Below are 22,646 nucleotides of genomic sequence, written 5' to 3'. Positions count from 1 at the left end.
TCATGTTGTTTCGCTTCCACCTAGGGAAATACTCCACAAAACTATTCCTGACATAATTGGAATCGGTTATGATGGCACACTCTTTAATGTTGAACTCTATAGCCATCTCAACTGCTCTAAGAATTGCAGTAAGTTCAGCAACCTGACTGCTTTTTGGTCCAAGTTTGTATCCCACAGAAATTGGGGTGACACCTTGGGTCCAAACGATTCCAATACCTGCCACTAGTTGGAGCTGTTCCCCATCCTTGTGATGAAAAGCACAACCATCCACATATACACACGGCAGCTGTTTACAGTATTCTTCATCGTAAACCTTGTAGGGAGAGAACAGTTGTTCTTCCAGAAAGTCAGTGTCCGGGGCCTCCATAACAGGCGTAGTTGCGGAACAATCATGGAGCTCGGCTAGGCCCTGGGCTACTGGACTTTCCTTGTTCTGTTTGTACCGAATTTCAAGCGGCCACCCTTGCAAAGACAAAGTCCAAGCAGTGATGCGGCTATTAGACACATTTCCTCCCTTGATACGTTCACTCTTTAAATACTGTAAAGGCTGGTGTGCCGTTTCAACAATGATTCTCTCTCCCTGAATGTAACTGCGAAAATTCTGTAATGCCCACACGGTGGACAATAGAGCTTTTTCACAGTCACTGAACTTTACTTCAACCGGGGACAAAGTTTTACTGGCATAGGCAATCACCTTACTGACATTATCACGTTTCTGGTAAAGAACAGAACTCATACTTACCTGCGTAAACCCTGTCTCTAGATAGAAATTTTTACCCCCTTCGGGATATCCGAGACACGGGGCTTGTGTGAGACGTTCCTTTAATTCCTTCATGGCGTCCTCCTGTTTCTTACCCCACGACCATTCGACATCCTTCTTCAGTAGGTGAAGCAGTGGCTTGCTTATCTCGGCGTAATTATCAATAAACTTACGCGAGTAGTTTACCATACCTAGGAAGGATCTCAATTCTTTAAGGTTAGTAGGGACTTTACAGTTCAGAACCGCCTCAACTTTCTTCTTTTGTGGGTTCAAACCTTCAGCAGTAACTTCATGGCCTAGGAAGTTTACCTTCGTGTGACACCACTGGGCTTTTTGTAAGGACAGTTTTACTCCTGCTGCTTTTAATTGGCCCAGGACATGCCGAAGTTCTGTAATGTGTTTGGCCATATCAGTACTTTTGATCAGGATATCGTCCACATATGCCAACGTCCCCCTTTCGAAGGCGTCTGGCATGGCCTTGTGCATGAACACAGCAAATTCATGTCCGGAATTTATGAATCCGAAAGGCATTCTCACCCAACAATATTGTCGATTCCCAAAACTGAAGGCCAGTTTGTATTGGTCTTCCTCACTCACCTTTATGGTCCAATACCCCTGTGCACAATCCAAGGCTGTGAAAACTTGAGATCCTTGGAGCTGGGCGAGACATTGGTCTATGTATGGGACAGGCCATCCTGACATGTACACACGTTTGTTCAGCTGACGGAGGTCAGCGCACAAACGCCATTGTCCATTGGGTTTTAAAATACCCAGGATCGGGTGGTTGTAGGAGCTGTGGATGGGCCGAATTATACCCCTTTCATGTAACTTCCTGATAATCTCAGCTAGAGATTCATAGGAAGCTAATGGTAACCTATACTGTCTTACGAATACTGGTGGGGCATCTGGATCTGTTTGGATCCTAGCGATGTGTAGGTCAGTAGTCCCACAATCGTAAGAATCCTTGGCAAAGATCTCTTGGAATTCAAGGAGAAGCTCTCGGAGCAATTGTCGGTCGAGATCACTGGCACACGCGTCGGCGAGGGCCACCATCTCTTCCACTAACTCCTTGAATCCAGGAAAGCTTTCCGGCTGACCTATCTCATATGCCTCTTCAAGTTTCGTGGTGAGGTCATTGGGTATGTGATGTGTGTGTGTGTTCTCCTGCCATCCAGGTTCTTTGGGGTACTCTTGTTCTTTGATTGGGTGATCAAAGACAATTGATGTCTCTTCGACTCGACAGGTGCCATCTTTAGAATCGAATGGATAAATGGACTCTATGGTGAAAATACCCTCTGGTAATGAATGGAATGTTTGTTCAATTAATTGTTCCTCCGACAAATATTCATTGGGGATGAGTCCAATCACCTGGTTAGTAACCCCAAAGGTATAATATTCAGTCTCTACCGCTAGACCAATAAGGGTCTCTTTGGGTAAGACGATGTCCTGATTGGACAGATTATGTATGTAAATGTACATCGGGGATTGATGTGTGTTGACTAGGGGCGTGTGTGTAATGTTCAGTCCCTCCCCCTGCATTTTATGGGAGAGGCATACCAATGCATCTGACCCCTTCAGTCTATGTCCCTTTTTAACTTGGATGGGGAGTATGAAGTTATTTATGCCCTTAGGAATTGTAATCTTCTGGGCTACCTGGACTTCAACAGCATAAGGCATCTGTTGCTGGGATTTTAAAGCTAAGTCCAGATTTTGGTATTTTTCGGGGTCCCCCTTTAGTCGACTCCATAAACAGTCATTAATTAGGTCGACTTGCATTGCAAAGCGATGTAATACATCGTTGCCAAAATAAATTTTAGTTTGGGGATTATCCAAGACTAGGAACACATGGGTGGCTGTTTTGTTTCCTACAGTGACGTTTAAGAGACACCTAGCCATTGAATTGTGATCATCAGAGTCATCAAGGGAGTCTGAAATCCAATGACGCTGAGGTGTGGAGAAACGGATCATTTCCATTTCGGTCAGGTGTTTTATCAACCCATGGCTTACAAAGCTGTGTTCCTGTCTCAAATCTAGTTTGGCATATTTTGACCTATTAAGACCATTTATCCGGATGGGGATAAACAAGTCGCTGTTAACCCTTTCAATACCTGTCAAGAATTGGGTGTGATCTCCCCCTTTTCTTGGTTTATCCTCCTGATGAAAAGATATCGTAAGGATGTCATCTTGGAGGGAAATATCTTTTATTTTATCTTGGGGAATTCTAAAAATGTGTTCCTCATCTCTTCTGATAGGGTTATGGTCATCAGGTTTGATAACCGTTACATCAGGAAGTTGGCTGTTCCTGAAATGGATTTCTAATGATCCAGGCCTTTCTTCCACCAGGTGGCAGTGTTGTCGGGAATGGGGAGTTTTAAGTTTCCCATATTTAATTGGGGTATTTACCTGTGACCACAGGACTTGGTTCACACAGTCAACTATGGTGTTCAGCCTTTTTAGGAAGTCCATCCCAATTATCATGTGGTGCTGGGAGATACTGGCAATGATGATGGGGTGTCTCAGTTCCTTATTACCCAGTTTCAATTTAAGCCAGGCGGTACCCATGACTTGTAACGGGTCTCCACCTACACCAATCAATGAGCTGTCAAAACTTTTAAGTCTCGGCTTGGTGGGCATGACATTCGCCACTTTGTCAAAATGTTCCTGTGACATGATGGTTGCTTGGGATCCAGTGTCTATTAAGCCGACAATCGAAAGATCACTGGCATCCTGCACCTGTACTGTGGCATAATATCTCCCATCAGATTCAGTCAGCTCACACATGAAATTAGTGTGGTTGAAGATCTGTGGGCCCTTCAATAACATATGACTAGCTCTTATCTCACCGCATGTGGTGGACACATCACCCTTATCCTCCCTGGTGGGATTCTTGGACTGTCTCAAGACAGAAGCACAACTAGAAGTTGGTGCTCCGTCTAGCTTGTCAATCCCGACGACTTCTGATGCCGCAACTATATTAGGGGCAATAGATGGACACTGAAAAACAGGAGAATCATTAATAACCAACAACTGGTCCCCCTTTGCCTGAGAACTAGATTCTCTATTAGTAGGCGTGTCAGGGACGGGGCACACATCTCCTGTCATTTGACTCAGTGTCTTCCCCTGTTGGTTTAAGGCTTGGTTGCCTGTTAATTCTGTGACCCTTGGTTGGTCACAGGAGCTGCTCCTAAAAAAGGATTGGATGGAAATTGAGTGACAAGCCTGTCCATTTGTTCAGCCATTTTGCTGACCTGTGCCTCTATTTGTCCAATACGCTCAGAGGAGTCATTCTGTTGATTCTCCCTTTTCCTATACTTGCGCTTGTATTTTGGACGAGACTGGTAATGAGACTCAGAGTCAGAACTACTGCTCTGGTCCCGACGCCATTGTTCTCTCTGAGGTTTTGGGGTCTCCCTGTTATTAAAGGGAGCCTGGGGTACTGTATCCCCCCTTTGAGCCTGAGGGTGTTCTTGGCGTGGAGGAAATCTTTGGAAGTCGGAGTTTTTATTAAAATTGGGATTCTTATTGTAATTATGGGGCCTGTTGAAATTGGGGTTCCCATAAAAATTCCCATGTTGGTTTTGGCGAGGATAATAGAACCTCTGAGGATACCATTGCCTCCTTTGATTCTCATCACTATACTGGCCCTTACCATACTTTTTATTCTTCTCACTTCCACTACCGTAGTTCCCTGGCTTTTGTCTATCCTTTCTCACCCACTGGTTTTGGGGTGCAAAGTTATGGACCTCCTTCACTTGCTGGGTTTGAGGTACAAATCTAGGGGAACCATTGGTTTTACCCCCACGGACTACTTCCGCATATGATTTCTTCTCTGCCTGCAAATTTGGATTTGGAGGGGAAACGGTAGTGGCTGCTACTATCTTGGGGCTATTTTTGGGTTCTCTTTTTATCCCGCCCTCACTGGACTGTTGGATCGAGAATAAATAGTCACTCTCTCTCACCAACCAATCAAGAGAGCATCCCTTTCTGTAATCCTTTGCAAGTCCCAATTTTATGTAAGCAGGTAATGCTTCATAGAATAGTGTCTTGAATTCTGGCTGGTTAGGATTGGGATCCTTTTCAGCCAGGAAATAGGCATTTCTGAGGACAGCCAGAAATTCTGCAGGGCTTTGGTGAGGACCACACTTTAAATTGTAGGCCGCAGCCTTGGCAGAGGTTACAGTTTTATAAGGCCCAAATTCCATGTGGCACTTATGTTTAACCTCTCTCCAGGACTGATTGGAATAGGCCCTCAAGGTCTCAAAGAATTGCCGGTATTTCTCTTCAAACACCCATGGCAGCAATTCTATTTTGGTGTGGTCATCTCTAATGCCCAGAATCTCTAACGTCTGTTCATATGTTCTCATGTGTTCGGTGATCTCAAGGGACCCTTTCTTAGAAAACATAGGAACAGTGTCCTTCAGGAACTTAATGACCTTTGGGGTGTCATATCTCCTGAATGACCCCTGGGATTTCCCTTCCTGCCTATATGAAACCTCATATTTTTCTTCTGAGCGCTCTGGAGTATATCTTGAAAGCTTAGGAGGTGACCTATATTCTGACCCTGACTCACTATCAGATACTTCGCTGTGATGCGGGTATCTCCGCTCATCAGCCTCTGGCTTGACTGGGTTGGTCCGTCTTTGGACCCCAGAATTTATTTGGGCCGTCAACCTTATAATCTGCTCCTCCAGAGTTTTCTGCTCAGATTTTATCAAGGTAAGTTCTGACTGGTCATGCTTATCCCCTGGGTGAACTTTAATTTTGACAGGAGATAACCTCTCTGATCTGAAGTACTCCACCTCATCTTTTAAGTCCTGATACTTCTTTTGAAGTTGTTTTAATTCCTGAAAGTTTCTCTCATACAGGTCCTGAGCACTTCGAAAGTCTCCGACCAATCTATCATAATGTTTCTCGGATTCGTCTAAACGAACACCGGCATGACCAAGCTTCCCTTTCAAAGACTCAATGTCCTGATTTTTGCTTTCTAACAAGAGGCGGGCCTCTGACAACTCTTCCCTTAGAGTCATGGTCTGCTGGGCAGCTCCAGCGGTCATGAACCATAACATGGGCCAAGCTTCTAGGAGAAGTCTGTCACGGCTTCTATCACTTTCTGCTCCAGCAAATGCTATTAAAAACCCAACAACCTGGCCCTTTTGGTTGAACAGGTCCTCAAAGGTGCTAATAGCCTGCTTTTTCTCTTCATCCACAAATTCCCTATTGCTATCCCCCAAACTTAATCTCTTGCGGAGATAATCTATTACTTCATTTTCAACATACTTCTGCCAAGCACCGGCAGCTTTCCGAGCTGGCTTCATAACTTCCTGCTCAATGCCTTGAGCCGCCATATTTTCCTCGTTATGCTTGGAAGAGGTGGATCCGTGATTACTGGATGCCATTTTGATACAAAATATATGTTTGATAAAGTGTACAAATATACAATCACCAGTGCGTTTTGTGTTATGGTACGATTTCTATGAATCTCAGCAGTGCCTCCAAATTTATGTTGTGGTGGTTTATGTAAGGATATATATTATTTATAAAGGGCGTGTCCCTTTCCCTTAGATGAAATATTACAGTGCCTCCAGCCGTTAAAATACGGCAAATATTTAGTAAACCAATAATTTGGACACTTTGATAATTTGATCACCACTTATTATTATACCTTGAATTCTTTTAGCCAATATGATTTCGTACCATACACACAAAATTTGCCTTATAATAGATAAATATAAAAATTTATTTATGTACAAAAATTATATATATATTAACACAAAACGCAAAAGACTGGTGATAAATGAACATTGGTACACACAATCAAAAATATATCCTACCAATGTAAGACACAATAATAAGGTCTCTAACTAATTACATCAATCACAAATTTTAAATGATATGATATTTATTAAATTTATTAATAATTAATAATTTCGAATATCTCAAAGGTTATATTCTTACAAGCCGTGGCCATAGGATTGCAAGAAGGAAGCCCTTGATATATGATACTCTGGTTATTAATATTCAATAAATTATGAAATATGAAAAAAAAAAATGTATAATATGGCAATAAACAATTTTTAACAGTAACACAGTATCTTTCTACATATATCTAACTACCCAATATTGTTATGATACACTGAGGTAATTTTTATGATTCCACACAACAGAGAAAATAATTAATACAAAAATCACATAAATATCTCACCACACCCGGAATTCAGACTAGGCAACTCTCCCGTGGATTTAGCTGGCAGTGGAACGCCTTTAGACTGATATATATAGCAAGTGATAGATTCAGTAGGGGAGAATGTAGGAAGTTATAAGATTAGAGGTTTAAAGTTTTAGGAAGTTTGAAAAGATGGAAGAGTAGTTATTCAGCAGATCTTCTTCAGATGTCAGGTCTTTCCATGAGGTTTTTATGAGGGATCCCTTTTCCTTAAAGCACATGGGCTTTTATATCCACTAGTCCATTGTTCTAAGATACCTTCCCACCAGGCTTCCTGATTGGCTAGTTGAGAAATGTGTGTACATAAGCTATTTCTCACCTGCCCGCCAGGTGGCGGTCATGTATCACAGAACAATGTGAGTATTTGAGATGACTCATACCTTGGGTGGAATCTTCAGGTAATTTCAGGAATAAAATATACGGCTCTATCCAGATATAGCAGTGATACCTATATTATTCTAAATAGGGACCATGGAATATAGGTGTATATTCAGTTATTCCTCCTTGAAGTACCATCCTGTTTGTTTCCTGATAAGACATGTAACTAATGCTAGTCTATAATACATCTTACTTCCCATCATCTCAATACTCAAATTAGTGATATATAGTTCCCCTTGCTGAGTATTTAGTGGTGTTTAAAATCTATAACATCCTATTTATGATATGTTTTTGTAGTATATTTTTGTCATGATATACAGTGAACTTTTAAACTTAAATGTCCTGAATTTCACCCCTTTGTTTCAGAATCAACATTTTCTCTGTGTAGGAAAAAAAACTCTCTGTTTGCATGGCCCTTGTATTGGACTCATGGTAAACAATTGTTAATGCTTTCACCCTTGGTGAACAATAGTATATGGTAATAGTTTCAGAGGTCTGTTAGTTCATCACACTCTACAGGTTTTGGTTAAGCTTTCAACCAGTTGAGTTCCCCTCTCATTCTTGTTGAAATGTTTAAAAGTCAAAGTCCTATCTGGCTATGTGTTTGACTTTTCTGTATGTGCATTCTTCTCAACCTCCATATACAAATAGTCCTTGTTGACAGTTCAAACAGGCTTATTGTCTTGGAAAAGACTCACTTCCCCCATTCTCCATTTCTTAACTAGAATCCTTGATGGTTCAACCAAGACAAAATTAACTCTTAGCATCCGGCTATACTGAGCTGTTTGCCACATAATATTATGTCTTGATAAAAGTCATATTTTTGAGACGTGATTCAAAAGTCCACAACACGGGCGACACACCAATCACCGGGCTCCGGGGTGTGTGCTCTTAGAGCTGCGCACAAGCCATCAATGCAGGTTAACATACAGGAACATTAGCCCACATCGACACTGCTTCACATCTGCTGTCTTTGTAGAATGGGCAGACAGGAGGAGGCTAAGGAGCGGGCAAGGAGGCTAGCCACCGCGTCCTTTAACAACCATGACTCATCAGCTTGTCAGCGGGTTGCCGGCAATGAAAATTCAAGGGCAAAAAAAAAACAGCATGGGGTCCCCCCCCCCAATCCCTACCAGGCCCTTCAGGTCTGGTATGGATTCTGAGGGTAACCCCACGCTGAAATTGAAAAAAAAGGCCAGGATAGCAGAGGACCCCCCCTGCCAAACCCCCACATGTGAATGAGTATGGGGTACATTGGGCATTTTTTTGCTGTTCGCCACTTCGCTACTTTAACTGGCAATAGCATGGTCATGCAACTCTGTACACAAATTAAATTTTTAATTCTTTTTTTTGTTCACAAAAATAGAGCTTTCTTTTGGTGATATTTAACCATTAGCCGCCCGGCCAATGGCCGTTTTAGCGGCTTCAAATGTGTCCCTGCATTCCGGGTGCACGCCATTTGGCGTGCTCCCGCACATGCGCCGTTTGCGCTAATGCAGAGCCACGCAGCAGTGCGATCTGTCACCGGCCGTGCACCTCGGACACGGCCGATGACAGATCCGAGTACCGGCTCCCGTTGCTGGTACCATGTGACCTGCTGTGACCAATCACAGCAGGTCACATGACAGTTGTATACAATGGATGGCTTCATTCATGATCCCATCCATTGTATACTAGTGCCTAGCTGTGAATGGTCACAGCTAATCACATGCACATGTCATGTGATTAGCTGTGACCAAATCACAGCTAAGCACAAAAAATAAAAAAAGCTGAATGAATCGATTTCATTCAGCTAAATGCTTGCTTATAGCAAAGTAATTCTTTGCTATAAGCAAATTATGTAAAAAAAAAAAAAAAAAATGCTGATCACTTCCCCAAAGTAGTACAATGTTACTATGGTAACATTGTACTACTTTGGTCATAGTGAAATATGAAAAAAAATCTTAAAAAAAAAAAAAAAAAATGTAATAAAAAATTAAATATAATAAAAAAATTTAAAAAAATATATATATATTTTTTTTTTCATACTGTCACCAGTCAGTGTCCCTGTTCACCGCCATGCCAGTTATATGATGACGCTGTACTGCACTGGTGACAGTATGTAAAAAAAAAAAATAGTGAAAATAATTTTTTTAATTTTTTCATTTTCTGAAAAATTATGACAAAAAAATACAACTTCAAAAAACTCGCCATGCCTCTTATGAAGTACGTCGGACTGTCTACTCTGCAAAAAGGGGTCATTTGGGGATATCTGTACTATTCTGATATTCTTGGACCTCAAGAAATTAGATTGGCTGTCAGTACTTCAGGATTGATCAATAATCAGATCTATACCATAGTTTGTGAACTCTATAACTTTCCTACAAACTAAAAAATACATCCTAATTTGGGTTATTTTCACCAAAGACATGTAGCAGAATACATCTCAGCCTAAATTTATGAAGAACAATTATTTATTTGTAAACTTTTATAACAGAAACAAAGAAAAATGTGTTTTTTTTTCAACATTTTTGGTCTTTTTTTGTTAATTTAGCAAAAAATAAAAACCCCAGCGGTGATTAAATACCACCAAAAGAAAGCTCTAGTTGTGAGAAGAAAATGATAAAATTTTAGTTTGGGTACAATGTTGTATGACCGCGCAATTGTCATTCAAAGTGTGAGAGCGCTGAAACCTGAAAAATGGCCTGGGCAGGAAGGTGTAAAATTGCACGGTATTGAAACGGTTAATCACCACTGCGTTTTTATTATATAAATGAAAATTTTGAAAAAAACAACATTTTTTTACTTTTTGTTATAAAACATATCCAATAAAAATGTAAAAAATAAAAAAATTTTCATAAATGTAGGCTAACATATATTCTGTTACATGTTTTTTGTAAAAAAAAACCAAGAAAATCAATAAGTGTGCATTAATTAGTTTGCGTGAAAGTTGTAGTGTCTACAAACAATGGGATAAATACTGAATTATTTATTTGTGTACTAGTAATGGCGGTGATAAGCGACTTATAGTGGGACTGTGATAGTGCTCCGAGCAATCTGACACTTTGTCGCAACTGACACTGACATCTCCAGTGACACTAATACAGTGATCAGTGTTAATACTATACACTGTCACTTTACAAATGACTCTGGCTGGGAAGGGGTAACATCTAGGGATAAGCGAAGGGTTAGCGGTGTGCCAGCAATGTGTACTGTGTGTAGTATGGGCTTATCTTACTAATCCATGTGACTCTTTTTACTCTCTGCTTTGCAGGAAGAAAAAAAGACACATCACTGCTGTCTGTACAGAGGTCTGTGTTGCTAGTCAACACAGAGCTCTGTTATGTCATTCACTCATTTGGCTGAACCTGCTGATCGGCTTATGCAGTAGTGAATGACTGCACAGATGGGGTAACGGACACACATGCCCCCTACCTAGAAATTAAAGACCACGTACATGTACGTGATCTGGCGTACATCAGTACAACAATATCATGTACATGTACATGATCTGGTGCAAAGACCATGGCCAGCTGTATATTTGCATGAGCCTGTCAGCAACTGATTGAAAGATGGAGCAGAGTTATACTACCTAATAGTCTCTTATACAGTCAGGTCCATAAATATTGGGACATGGACACAATTCTAACATTTGTGGCTCTATACACCACCACAATGGATTTGAAATGAAACGAACAAGATGTGCTTTAACTGCAGACTGTCAGCTTTAATTCGAGGGTATTTACATCCAAATCATGTGAACGGTGTAGGAATTACAACAGTTTGCATATGTGCCTCCCACTTCTTAAGGGACCAAAAGTAATGGGACAATTGGCTTCTCAGCTGTTCCATGGCCAGGTGTTTGTTATTCCCTCATTATCCCAATTACAATGAGCAGATAAAAGGTCCAGAGTTCATTTCAAGTGTGCTATTTGCATTTGCAATCTGTTGCTGTCAACTCTCAAGATGAGATCCAAAGAGCTGTCACTATCAGTGAAGCAAGCCATCATTAGGCTGAAAAAACAAAACAAACCCATCAGAGAGATAGCAAAAACATTAGGCGTGGCCAAAACAACTGTTTGTAACATTCTTAAAAAGAAGGAACGCACCGGTGAGCTCAGCAACACCAAAAGACACGGAAGACCACGGAAAACAACTGTGGTGGATGACCGAAGAATTCTTTCCCTGGTGAAGAAAACACCCTTCACAACAGTTGGCCAGATCAAGAACACTCTCCAGGAGGTAGGTGTATGTGTGTCAAAGTCAACAATCAAGAGAGTGAATACAGAGGGTTCACCACAAGATGTAAACCATTGGTGAGCCTCAAAAACAGGAAGGCCAGATTAGAGTTTGCCAAACGACATCTAAAAAAGCCTTCACAGTTCTGGAACAACATCCTATGGACAGATGAGACCAAGATCAACTTGTACCAGAGTGATGGGAAGAGAAGAGTATGGAGAAGGAAAGGAACTGCTCATGATCCTAAGCATACCACCTCATCAGTGAAGCATGGTGGTGGTAGTGTCATAGCGTGGGCATGTATGGCTGCCAATGGAACTGGTTCTCTTGTATTTATTGATGATGTGACTGCTGACAAAGGCAGCAGGATGAATTCTGAAGTGTTTCGGGCAATATTATCTGCTCATATTCAGCCAAATGCTTCAGAACTCATTGGACGCCGCTTCACAGTGCAGATGGACAATGACCCAAAGCATACTGCAAAAGCAACCAAAGAGTTTAAGGGAAAGAAGTGGAATGTTATGCAATGGCCAAGTCAATCACCTGACCTGAATCCGATTGAGCATGCATTTCACTTGCTGAAGACAAAACTGAAGGGAAAATGCCCCAAGAACAAGCAGGAACTGAAGACAGTTGCAGTAGAGGCCTGGCAGAGCATCACCAGGGATGATACCCAGCGTCTGCTGATGTCTATGCGTTCCAGACTTCAGGCTGTAATTGACTGCAAAGGATTTGCAACCAAGTATTAAAAAGTGAAAGTTTGATTTATGATTATTATTCTGTCCCATTACTTTTGGTCCCTTAAGAAGTGGGAGGCACATATGCAAACTGTTGTAATTCCTACACCGTTCACCTGATTTGGATGTAAATACCCTCAAATTAAAGCTGACAGTCTGCAGTTAAAGCACATTTTGTTCATTTCATTTCAAATCCATTGTGGTGGTGTATAGAGCTAAAAATGTTAGAATTGTGTTGATGTCCCAATATTTATGGACCTGACTGTATGTTGTGGTGAGATGTCTGGAATTGGGATCCCAGATCTTCACATCTAGTGCAGCCATGAATAGATTAGAGGGTTCAACTCTCCTAGATGAGCGATTCATTTTATTGGATGATCCATGCAGCAGAATTAGTAGGAACAGAGCAAAAAACTATTGTAAAGTAATGACTACAAGAAGCCAGAGGGTGACTAAGCCCATTAGACTCCACTGGTAACTAAAATATCACTTTTGGGTGTACTGACCGATTAACTGTACAGGAGACACAAATGATATGGTGGTGGTACACAAATGAAAGGAGTACAGGAAACAACGAATGATAGAAATGCCAGTCATCACAGACTTAAAATGGAACTACAGTGTATCTGAGCACCACAAACTAAAAATGCTATTTAACCACTTGCCTACCAGGCACTTATACCACCTTATTTACCAGGCCAATTTTCAGCTTTCAGCGCTGCCGCACTTTGATTGACAATTACGCGGTCATGCAAGACTGTACCCATATGAAATTTTGATCATTTTTTTCTCACAAATAGAGCTTTCTTTTGGTGCTATTTAATCGCCACTGGGCGCTTTACTTTTTGCGCTATAAATAAAAAAATTTGAAAAAAAAAAAAGTTTCTTTTATAAAATTTTTCAAACAGGTATTTTTTCTCCTTCACTGATGTGCGTTGATGAGGCAGCACTGATGGGCACTGGTAGGCGGCACTGATGGCCACTGATAGGCAGCACTAAAGGGCACTGATAGGCAGTACTAATGAGGTGGCACGGATAGGCGGCACTGATAGACAGCACTAATGAGGTGTCACGAATAGGCGGCACTAATATGCAGCACTGATAGGCGGCACTGATAGGTGACACTGATTATGGGTACTGATAGACGGCACTGACTGGCATCACTGATGCGCACTGACTGGCGGCACTGACTGGCACAACCCCTGGGCACTGACTGGTGGCACTGACTGGCAGCACTGCTGGGCTGCACTGGTGGGCACAGGTGGGTGGGCACAGGTGGGTGGCACTGCTGGGCACAGGTTGGTGGCACTTCTGGGCACAGGTAGGTGGCACTGCAGAGTGGCACAGGTGGGGGCACTGCTGGGCACGGGTGGGCGGAGCTAGTGGACGCACTGCTGGGCACAGGTGGGCGGAACTTGCGGGTGTCACTGCTGGGCACCGATCATCAGGGCACTGATCATCAGTGCCCTGATGATCGGTGCCGATCCCCACTCTGACAACTGCCGGTTCTCGGCAGTACTTTCCTCACGATCTGACAGCGTGAGGAAAGTGCAGCCGAGAACCGGCACTTGCATTTCCCTCTGATCAGCATGTCATTGGACACCGCTGATCAGGTGGTAAAAGGCCGCTGTGATTGGCCTTTTACCACATCACGTGATCAGCTGTGATCAGCGATCACAACAGCGATCACGGAGATCGCCGGGTGCGAGAGCGCGTTCTGGGAGGACGTCATATGACGTCCACCCAGAACTGGCCGGCCGCAGTGCAGCCGTCATTCGGCTATCTGCGGTCGGCTACTGGTTAATTCATTTTTAATATTCAAAGCAAACTCCCCCATCCATCCATGTTTCCATGCTTTTTGTTTTGCTGAGAAATCACTTTGAAAAACTCTTGCCTAACATTTCTGGCTGTGGCAACCTTGAGTAAGGGCAAATGATTGATCTAGTATTTACTTCCTGGAATCTATCTGCCCTTAGCTGAGGCAGGAGGCTGTGCTTAGCTGAGAAAGCCCCTCCTCCACTCCTGAATACTCCTGGGATGTATGACTTTGTTTGCCTAGGCTACAAACCAGGAAGTAACTGAAGAATTATTAAAAAAAGGAACACTTTTTAATAAGGGGCCAATGGATGGGGCCATGTATTGTAAAATCTTAGATGAGAACCTTCTTCCCTCAGCCAGAACACTGAAGATGGGTCATGGATGGGTCTTCCAGCATGACAATGACCCAAAATATACCACCAAGGCAGCAAAGGAGTGTCTCCAGAAGTATATTAACCCCTTCATTCCTAAGAGTAAAACAAATCTTAAAGCCTAAGTAAAATTTTACACGTTGACGTGTTAGTAAAACCGTACATATCATCACAACTACCTTGTTTTTTTCAGGACAAATTGGGCTTTCATTTGGAGGTAAATAGTAATGAATATCTCCTGACTTTTTTTTATTATTATCAAAGAAAAACTGGCCCAAAATAGTAAAAAAAATATATATATTTTTAAATTTAGCTGTGTGTTTCTTGTTACTACCATAATCTACCACCCAAGAACAACCCAAAATACATTTTACAGCTTTTGTTGATCGCAGCAATACCATATATGTGTATGTTATTTGTACCTGTACTACAGCCCAGAAACAATAGTGTGCATTTTGTTTTCTGTTTTGTTTTTTTTTTTGTTTTTTTTTTGATGAACACACACTGACACTGATACCAATTAAAAAAAATCCTGACCTTGACCCAAACACTAACCCTGGCAGTAAACTAGATCATACCTTTATATAGTTATTTTTTTCTTTATTTTGTAATATTTATTCACGTATTTACCTGTTTTGTTTTTTTTCTCTCTGCAATGTATCTCTGTCCTCCATTCAGAGAGAAAACAAAACAAGGGGGGCAGGCTTCACAGTGACTGATCACTGTGATAGCCAATGAGAGGCTATCGCAGCGATCATGTGACCCGGAATCAGGAGTCCCAGGTCCTGATCGTTCGAACGGGACCCGGGGCTCTCAGTAACACAGCGGTCTTTTTGCTGGGAGCACACTATACGGCGTGCTCCCAGCACAAAGACCGGTATGTGTTAAATTTGGTTTTATCACTCTCATATTGGTCACTGGAAGTTCAACATGGCACCTCATGGCAAAGAACTCTCTGAGGATCTGAAAAAAAGAATTGTTGCTCTACACAAAGATGGCCTAGGCTATAAGAAGATTGCCAAGACCCTGAAACTGAGCTGCAGCACGGTGGCCAAGAACATGCAGCGGTTTAACAGGACAGGTTCCACTCAGAACAGGCCTCATCATGGTAGACCAAAGAAGGCTCTAATCCTACAGTCAAGAATATTTCCAGGTTCTGTCCTTCAATGAATTTAGAGAAAGGGGATTTTACACTGAGTAGAAAAAATCCCTTTTGTTTTTTTTTTTTACTGCAATATTCATCTTTTTATGGATGTTGGAGTAGCCAGCAAAAAAGACTAATCTGAGCAATTGTATATTTTACTCCCTGATGTATGTTTTTTTTCCACATTAAAAAGACATTGGAACCATGTCAGCCAGTTTTTTTTATAGGAACTTACAGTCTAATATCTCTGTCACAGCCATATGCACACACATTATGGCCAGCTTTGGGTGGAAACCAGTTACCACAGATTTTTGTTTTTGACTGTGAAGAAAACTTAACCAAAACTTTGGAACAGCCAAAAAATACTCCATGCAAATGTCCTTATGTCTTTGATGAGAATCAGATCAAAGATCATAACACTGCAGGAACTCTAATCACTTAGGCACTGTAGTGCCCAGCTATCACACTGCACCCTTTTCTTCTAAGATTTCATGCAGAGCTTATTGAATATGTGCTTAACCTAACACAAAACTGTTGTTGCCTAGGTATGACTTTTTCCTGATGAGTCAAAATGCCCGCCAGGGAACAGTGAACCCTACATATTACAATGTTCTTTATGACTCCAACTGTCTGAAACCCGATCACCTGCAACGTCTGACATATAAGCTTTGTCATCTGTACTACAACTGGCCAGTGAGTACAATATACTTGGAACATTTACTGTAAATCAATTAGATGTTCATCAGTATTGTTACAGGTCTTTCTTTTCTTGGGGAAATGCACTCCCTCTTTTTGTCCTGATGGCCATTGTCATGGAGAGAACAAAAATGAAAAAATCTAAAAATGTACAACTGTCTCTGAAGGAGGAGATTGGAGGGAATCATGCAATGAACATGACTCTCGAATCCTGGGTGGTTCAGCAGGGACTGGTCAAGATTTGGTCCATCTATGGACAAGCTGATTGTACCCAGGTCGATCCATAGACTGACTTGCGTACAACCAACCTGTTCCATTTGGAGCATGCGACTACTGCCTGTGGCTATAGGCACTAGCGGCAATCATTTTGTTCTCCCACCATAGATCACTCCCCGCCAGAACACAATAGCTCCACGGGAGAGATTTCCCCAACAACACAGTCAGTGGAATCGAGCGATTTTCCAACGGTTGCATGAGCGTAAATCACAAAATCTATGGCTTTCTTTAAGTGGGATTTAATGGGAATCGCTGTTGTGTTTATGAGACAGGAAATAAAAATAATTCCACCCCACATTCCCAACAGGCCTCAGAGAGCCCTATGTAGGCAGAATTATTAAACACCCCCCCCCCCCCCAAAAAAAAAAAAATCCAAATTTTTAACTATCTTCTTTCTCACAAAATAAAAAGTTAAGTTATACTTAAAGTGGTTCTAAACCCTGAATGATTTTTGCCTTCATTCAATGTGTGCAGCCCCCCCCCCCCCCCATACTAGCCTAAGCCCAATCTATATGTTCCCTCACAGCTCCTTTGGTGTGCCCCCCTGCCCCACCCCCATACTCACCTGAGGCTGATACAGTGATGTGCACAAGAGCAGAAGCTGTCCCAAATCTCTACCTCATTGCCTGAGACACAACAGTGGTAGCCAATAGCCGAGCGGCACTCTGTGTGTCTCATAGACACACAGAGGCTGCTCGGGAGTAGGTACACATGAATGCCCCCCGAGCAAGCAGCTTTCTATGGGGGCACACAGCAGGGGCCTGGGGCGCCAGTGGGGGACCCAAATAGAGGACGATTAGGCTGCTCTGTGCAAAACTATTACACAGAGTAGGTAAGTTTTGTTTTTTTTAAATCAGAAGCTTTACAATCACTTTAAATTGTTTTTTGCTGGAGAGGTATGACAGGCGTGAGGCTGACTGTCATATGTGACATATAGGCACAGCTTAAGTAAATAAAGTTTAAAAACTGCTGATTAGGAATGGGTAAATTGATTTCCAACTAGGGCAATTTGTTTGATTCATCCAAATATGCAGAGTCATCCAGTGTAGAATCATACAATTCAAAAATCATGACTGCCTGGATCCTGTATTACATGATTCTGTGTACATTAGACTGAGCGCCCAGTCAGTTCTGTGCTGTAACAACGCACTGCAATACCATTCACAGGGACTCTGTAGCACACTAATACAGAAACAGGCAATGCAGCCCCACTGCAGTACACCACAACATACATGTGCATTGTGGTGTGCTGCAAGGAAAACATCGAACACATCCTTTTTGGCGGTGATCTGTTGCATTGGCTTCCCATTTAAAATGAATGGGTTGCCTCAAAGTGGAGTTCCACTCACCCTGTCAAAAAATAAAAGTCAGCAGCTACAAAAACTAGCTGCTGACTTTTAAAAAACAACCACTTACCTGTCCCTCGGTCCCACGGTGTGTCCCCCCGCAGCCCGTTTCACCGGCCGTCCTGTATTTCAGGAGGCCGGCATCTTCAGTGTGGGAACCCGGCTGTGATAGCTTGCGGCTTCACAGCCGGGTACCCACTACGCATGCACGAGTAGCGCTGCGCTTCATGAATAGTCCTGTAGTCTTCTGGGACCTGTCACCTGTCCCAAAAGAGTACAGGGAGGGAGGACACCGTAATGGGGAGCGGGGGAGCAGTCCTTAAAACTTCCCCTTTTGGGTGGAGCTCCGCTTTAACACAATGCGTGTTAATGACACAGCATATGATAACACATATAAATCCACAATTCAGTTTTAGAATTTTCTTGCTGTGCAGCACGTTATTAATCTTTTTCTATATTGTAGGTGGTTTTTCATGCATTTCTGAAAAAAACACATTCAATAACAAGCAGATGTGCTGGAACAACAGAAATTGCAACAAACACTCTTAAAAATTCATATAAAAATGCATTTGTTGTTCCCATAGCTCTCTTTCTATCTCTCCTCTATCACGTTGTTGTAAAAAAAAAAAGAAGAAAGAGAAGAAAAAGAGAAATAACAAAGACAAATGTACCAAATAGATTAGGTAGAGTAGTGTTATCTATGCAAATTCATATTCTCTGTCACCACTAAGCTTGGAACAGAGATTGGACAAAAGGGGAGAATGAAAATGGAGCATAATTCTCTAATATCTACTCAGCAGACCTACTGAAATTTCCCATTACAATTCTTACACTGGAAAGCCTGGTGTATTTAAATAAAAACATTTTAATAAATAAAACATGAATGCAGTTTCTCATTTCTGCAGCTCTTGTAGTATATTACATGCACTAGTACAAGGCAGGTTCTTTACACTACAGTAGGGGTCTCCAAACTTTCAAAACAAAGGGTCAGTTTCAGACTTTAGGGGGGCCAGAATATGTCCAGTTGTCAGGTACCTGGTTGGGGAGCCTGATGTGGAGAGAAGGCGTCCTCTTACGACTCCTGCTCGGAGCCCCTGATAGTGGGAACAGAGGGCACAGAGCCAGGAGTGGCACAAGTGCTGGGTAGATCTGGAGCTGACGACAGGTAGCTGAAGACCCAGGGGATCCGGATGCAGGCCAGGTGCAGATGCAGGAACGTAGGTGCAGCAGCAGACAGGTATGGCAGCAATCAGGATGCAGGTTGGGTGCAGGACTGTGAGTGCAGCGGCTGGTAAGTATGGCTGTGACCAGGATGCAGGCCGAATGCAGGACCGTGGGTGCAGCGGCAGGTAAGTATGGCTATGACCAGGATGCAGGCTGGTTGCAGGTGCAGATGCAGAAACGTAGGTGCAGCAGCAGACAGGTATGGCGGCAATCAGGATGCAGGTTGGGTGCAGCGGCAGGTAAGTATGGCTGTGACCAGGATGCAGGCCGAATGCAGGACCGTGGGTGCAGCGGCAGGTAAGTATGGCTGTGACCAGGATGCAGGCTGGTTGCAGGACCGTGGGTGCAGCAGCAGGTAAGTGGCTGTGACCAGGATGCAGGCCAGATGCAGGACCGTGGGTGCAGCGGCAGGTAAGTATGGCTGTGACCAGGATGCAGGCCGGTTGCAGGACCGTGAGTGCAGGGGCAGGTAAGTATGGTTGCCGTCAGGATGCAAGCCAGGTGCAGGTAAGTAGATGTAGCAGAATCAGACAAGCCGGGTCAGTATTAAGCGGGCAGATCAAGTACAAAGGAGCAGGCAAGCGGATGGTCAGGGATAGCCGGGGTCAGTGCAGGCGGAGTTCTTTCTTAGTCAGGCAAATCAGAATACAGGCAACAGGATCAGGTGTTATGTGCAGGAACGTTGTAGACCAGAAGGCAATGATTTTACTATTCTGCAGGTTTAAATAGCCCGCCTAGCGGTGACGTGTATGCTACTGCACATGCGTGAGTTCCCGCGCTTCTGCGCAGGTGCGCCCGCACGCTCCCGTGCCTGCGCACTCGTACTGCCACGGCCCGAGGGGATTCGTCGCACGGCGACAGGATCCCTGACACCTGTGGGAGCAAACAATGCCCCATCTTTAGTATTAGGGGGTGGAATAGTGCCCCATCATTGATGTCAGTGGGAGAAACAGTGCCTCATCCGTGTCGGTGGGAGGAATAGTGCCCCATTGTTGGTGCCCTCAAGAGGAACAGTGCCCCAAGGGCCAGATAAAGTCAAAGGGCTGCATGCAGCCCTGGGCCACAGTTTGGAGACCCCTGGACTACAGGTTAATGCTGGCCTTATACAGTCATGCTTGGACATCTGAACATCATAAAATTTCTGCTGTGCCCATTTTGGCCCTAAAGAGGAATGTTTGTGCTGCCCAAGCATTCCTCGTTAGGCTATGGTGGAAGCAGGTCTCCCTTCAGGGAGTTTTGGTATTGGCTTATCTGTTTAAGATTATCTTGGGCTGCCCCATATACAATAGATTGTCACCACCAGATTCAGAGACTGGAACTAACATCTGTGTCAGCAATGTAGCTTGCAACATTCTTAAGAATTTGTGGATATGCTGCATGGGAAGGGTCTAGAACAGATAAAAAAAATATTTAAGGAATATCTTTTTAATAAACAGAACAAAGTAATATATTTCAGACACAGTATAAAGATGTACTATTTCATTGCATTTGCTAATACTGGCCAGATTATCCAGGCCTTGTAAGGGATTTCGTGTGCTGGACATAGCTAAGATTTAATATTGAGGACGGATATTCTAAATTAACTAGAGCAGATAGACATAGAATACATTTTTAAAGCAGAATGTTTACATGCAGTATGTGCTGTGTTCAGTGCGTTAGTGACCTCTACTGCTCAAAAAAGGAAAGGAAATCGTTTTGAAAATATGTGTGCCCAGAGCAGCAAGGATCCTTGTGTTTTACAGAAACGGACAGCAATAGTGTTTTTTCCTAAAGCACTAAGTGAAACTCAGGATTTCCATCTTTTACACCCCGGTCACATTGGGTGCGACTTGACATGCGATTAGCATGATATGCAACTTGCAAATCGCATGCTAATTCGCACCCTACTGTCCACAATTAGAGGTGTCATATCAGTGCAGTTCCAACTTGGTCGGAGCAGCACATGTACTACTTTGTGTCAGATGTCTTGCAAATCGCACATAAAATCGGCATCTCACCTGACATTGAAATCGTGTGACTTCACTGTAAGTCGCACGATTTCAAAGTCAGGCTTGATGTGACTGGGGTGTTACTCAACCGTAGATGTAGTGCAGTAGTCAACCCCTCTGCCTTTTGTGAGTAACCTGAGGATCTATTTGTAGTGTAGTGCAGGCATTCCTTCATACACCCACTACAGCTTCCTTACTGTCACATACAGCGTTTAAATGGATGGTATTAGCAGGTCACAAGGTGGTTTTACTTGTTTCCTGTAAAATATTCTTTGTGAGAGAGATAATATGAATGCATACATTTCCAAATGTTTTATTACAATTCAAGATCAACATTTTCAAAAGCAAGGTATGGTAATAATTTTCATCTATCTTTCAGTTTCAACCCAAATAAATGTATTTCTTCAAACAATACGTAACTCTTATGAAAACTGCCACAGGTTATTCCACCTCTTCAGTTTTTCACTACAGTAAATTCTTTCAAGCATGTTTGTTCAGGCTGAAATTGCAAAATAGTATATTATTTGTAATATATAGCAATAAATACCAATAGCAATTAACCTTTTTAGTGCTACCTGAAAAAAATTGTACATCACAGGACACAGAGGACTAGATATGGAACAATAGACAAGATTTATTCGCATTGTAGAAATAAATTCACAAGGAAAATTCAATCCTACTCCTCATTTAAAAAAACATAAAAACAATGTACCACATGTACGATCACAGTACATGGATCAAATGCAAATCAAATAACATTAAAACATTCTTGTCTTTAAAAATAAGAACACTCTGTTGTAACAAACAACAACTCAGGGCCTCTTGGCTAATTTTTGATATCATATTATTTATAGTCTTAACAGAAAAAAAAACTTTGTCTAAATCTGTTTGTCCTCAGCTTTATATTTCTAAACTGTCTACTGGACGACAATATTTCAAAGAAACGGTGACCAGGATAGGACAAATCTCTCACTGTTTTCTCTGCTCTACAAAGACAACAAGTCTGATAAATTTAATCTAGAGACAGAAGTGTACAGCCTAAAATTTTCTGTGTAGTGTGGATTATTTTCTGGGGAGCAGTCTTATCCGGAAACTGACCATATGTAATTCAGCATGGCCACCAGCAGTGGCGTGATGTCCGGATGCTGTAGCCCCCCTAGGGCTGGTGGCCATCCTGAATTACATATGGTCAGTTTCCTTCTTTTATATTTTACACTTGTTTGGTGGAATTAAAACTCCTTTATGCAGTATCACGCTATGTGGCATCCTTTGTTGGGCTCTCTCTGTAAGTGCCATCATTCACAGAGCCTATTATAGAGGCGACTCGACTCTGTTGATACCTGTCAAGGGACCCAGAGAGCCTATTACAGAGGTGACCAGACGCAGCGATACCTGTCAAGGGACCCAGTTGGCGAACAGAAACCTGGCTTGATCTGTGAACAGATGACCTGATTATACCTGATGAGA

The 22,646-nt window shown here is 42.5% G+C and overlaps 1 protein-coding gene across 1 annotated transcript in view; it reads left to right on the top strand.

The window, feature by feature from the left end:
- The window catches only part of PIWIL4 (piwi like RNA-mediated gene silencing 4), a 277,179-nt gene that overhangs the window by 233,905 nt on the left and 20,628 nt on the right, over positions 1–22,646 (top strand). The window contains exon 14 of the mRNA XM_089687941.1: positions 16,195–16,342. Coding sequence (XP_089544067.1) covers positions 16,195–16,342 — 148 coding nt within the window. The remainder of the gene's footprint in view (positions 1–16,194; positions 16,343–22,646) is intronic.

Source organism: Staurois parvus, unplaced genomic scaffold (genome assembly GCF_062004578.1).
Source record: "Staurois parvus isolate SC_StPar_1 unplaced genomic scaffold, SC_StPar_1.0 ptg000440l, whole genome shotgun sequence".
NCBI lineage: Eukaryota > Metazoa > Chordata > Amphibia > Anura > Ranidae > Staurois > Staurois parvus.
The sequence above is the reverse complement of the archived record's forward strand: the minus strand, read 5'-3'. Positions and strand labels throughout refer to the sequence as shown.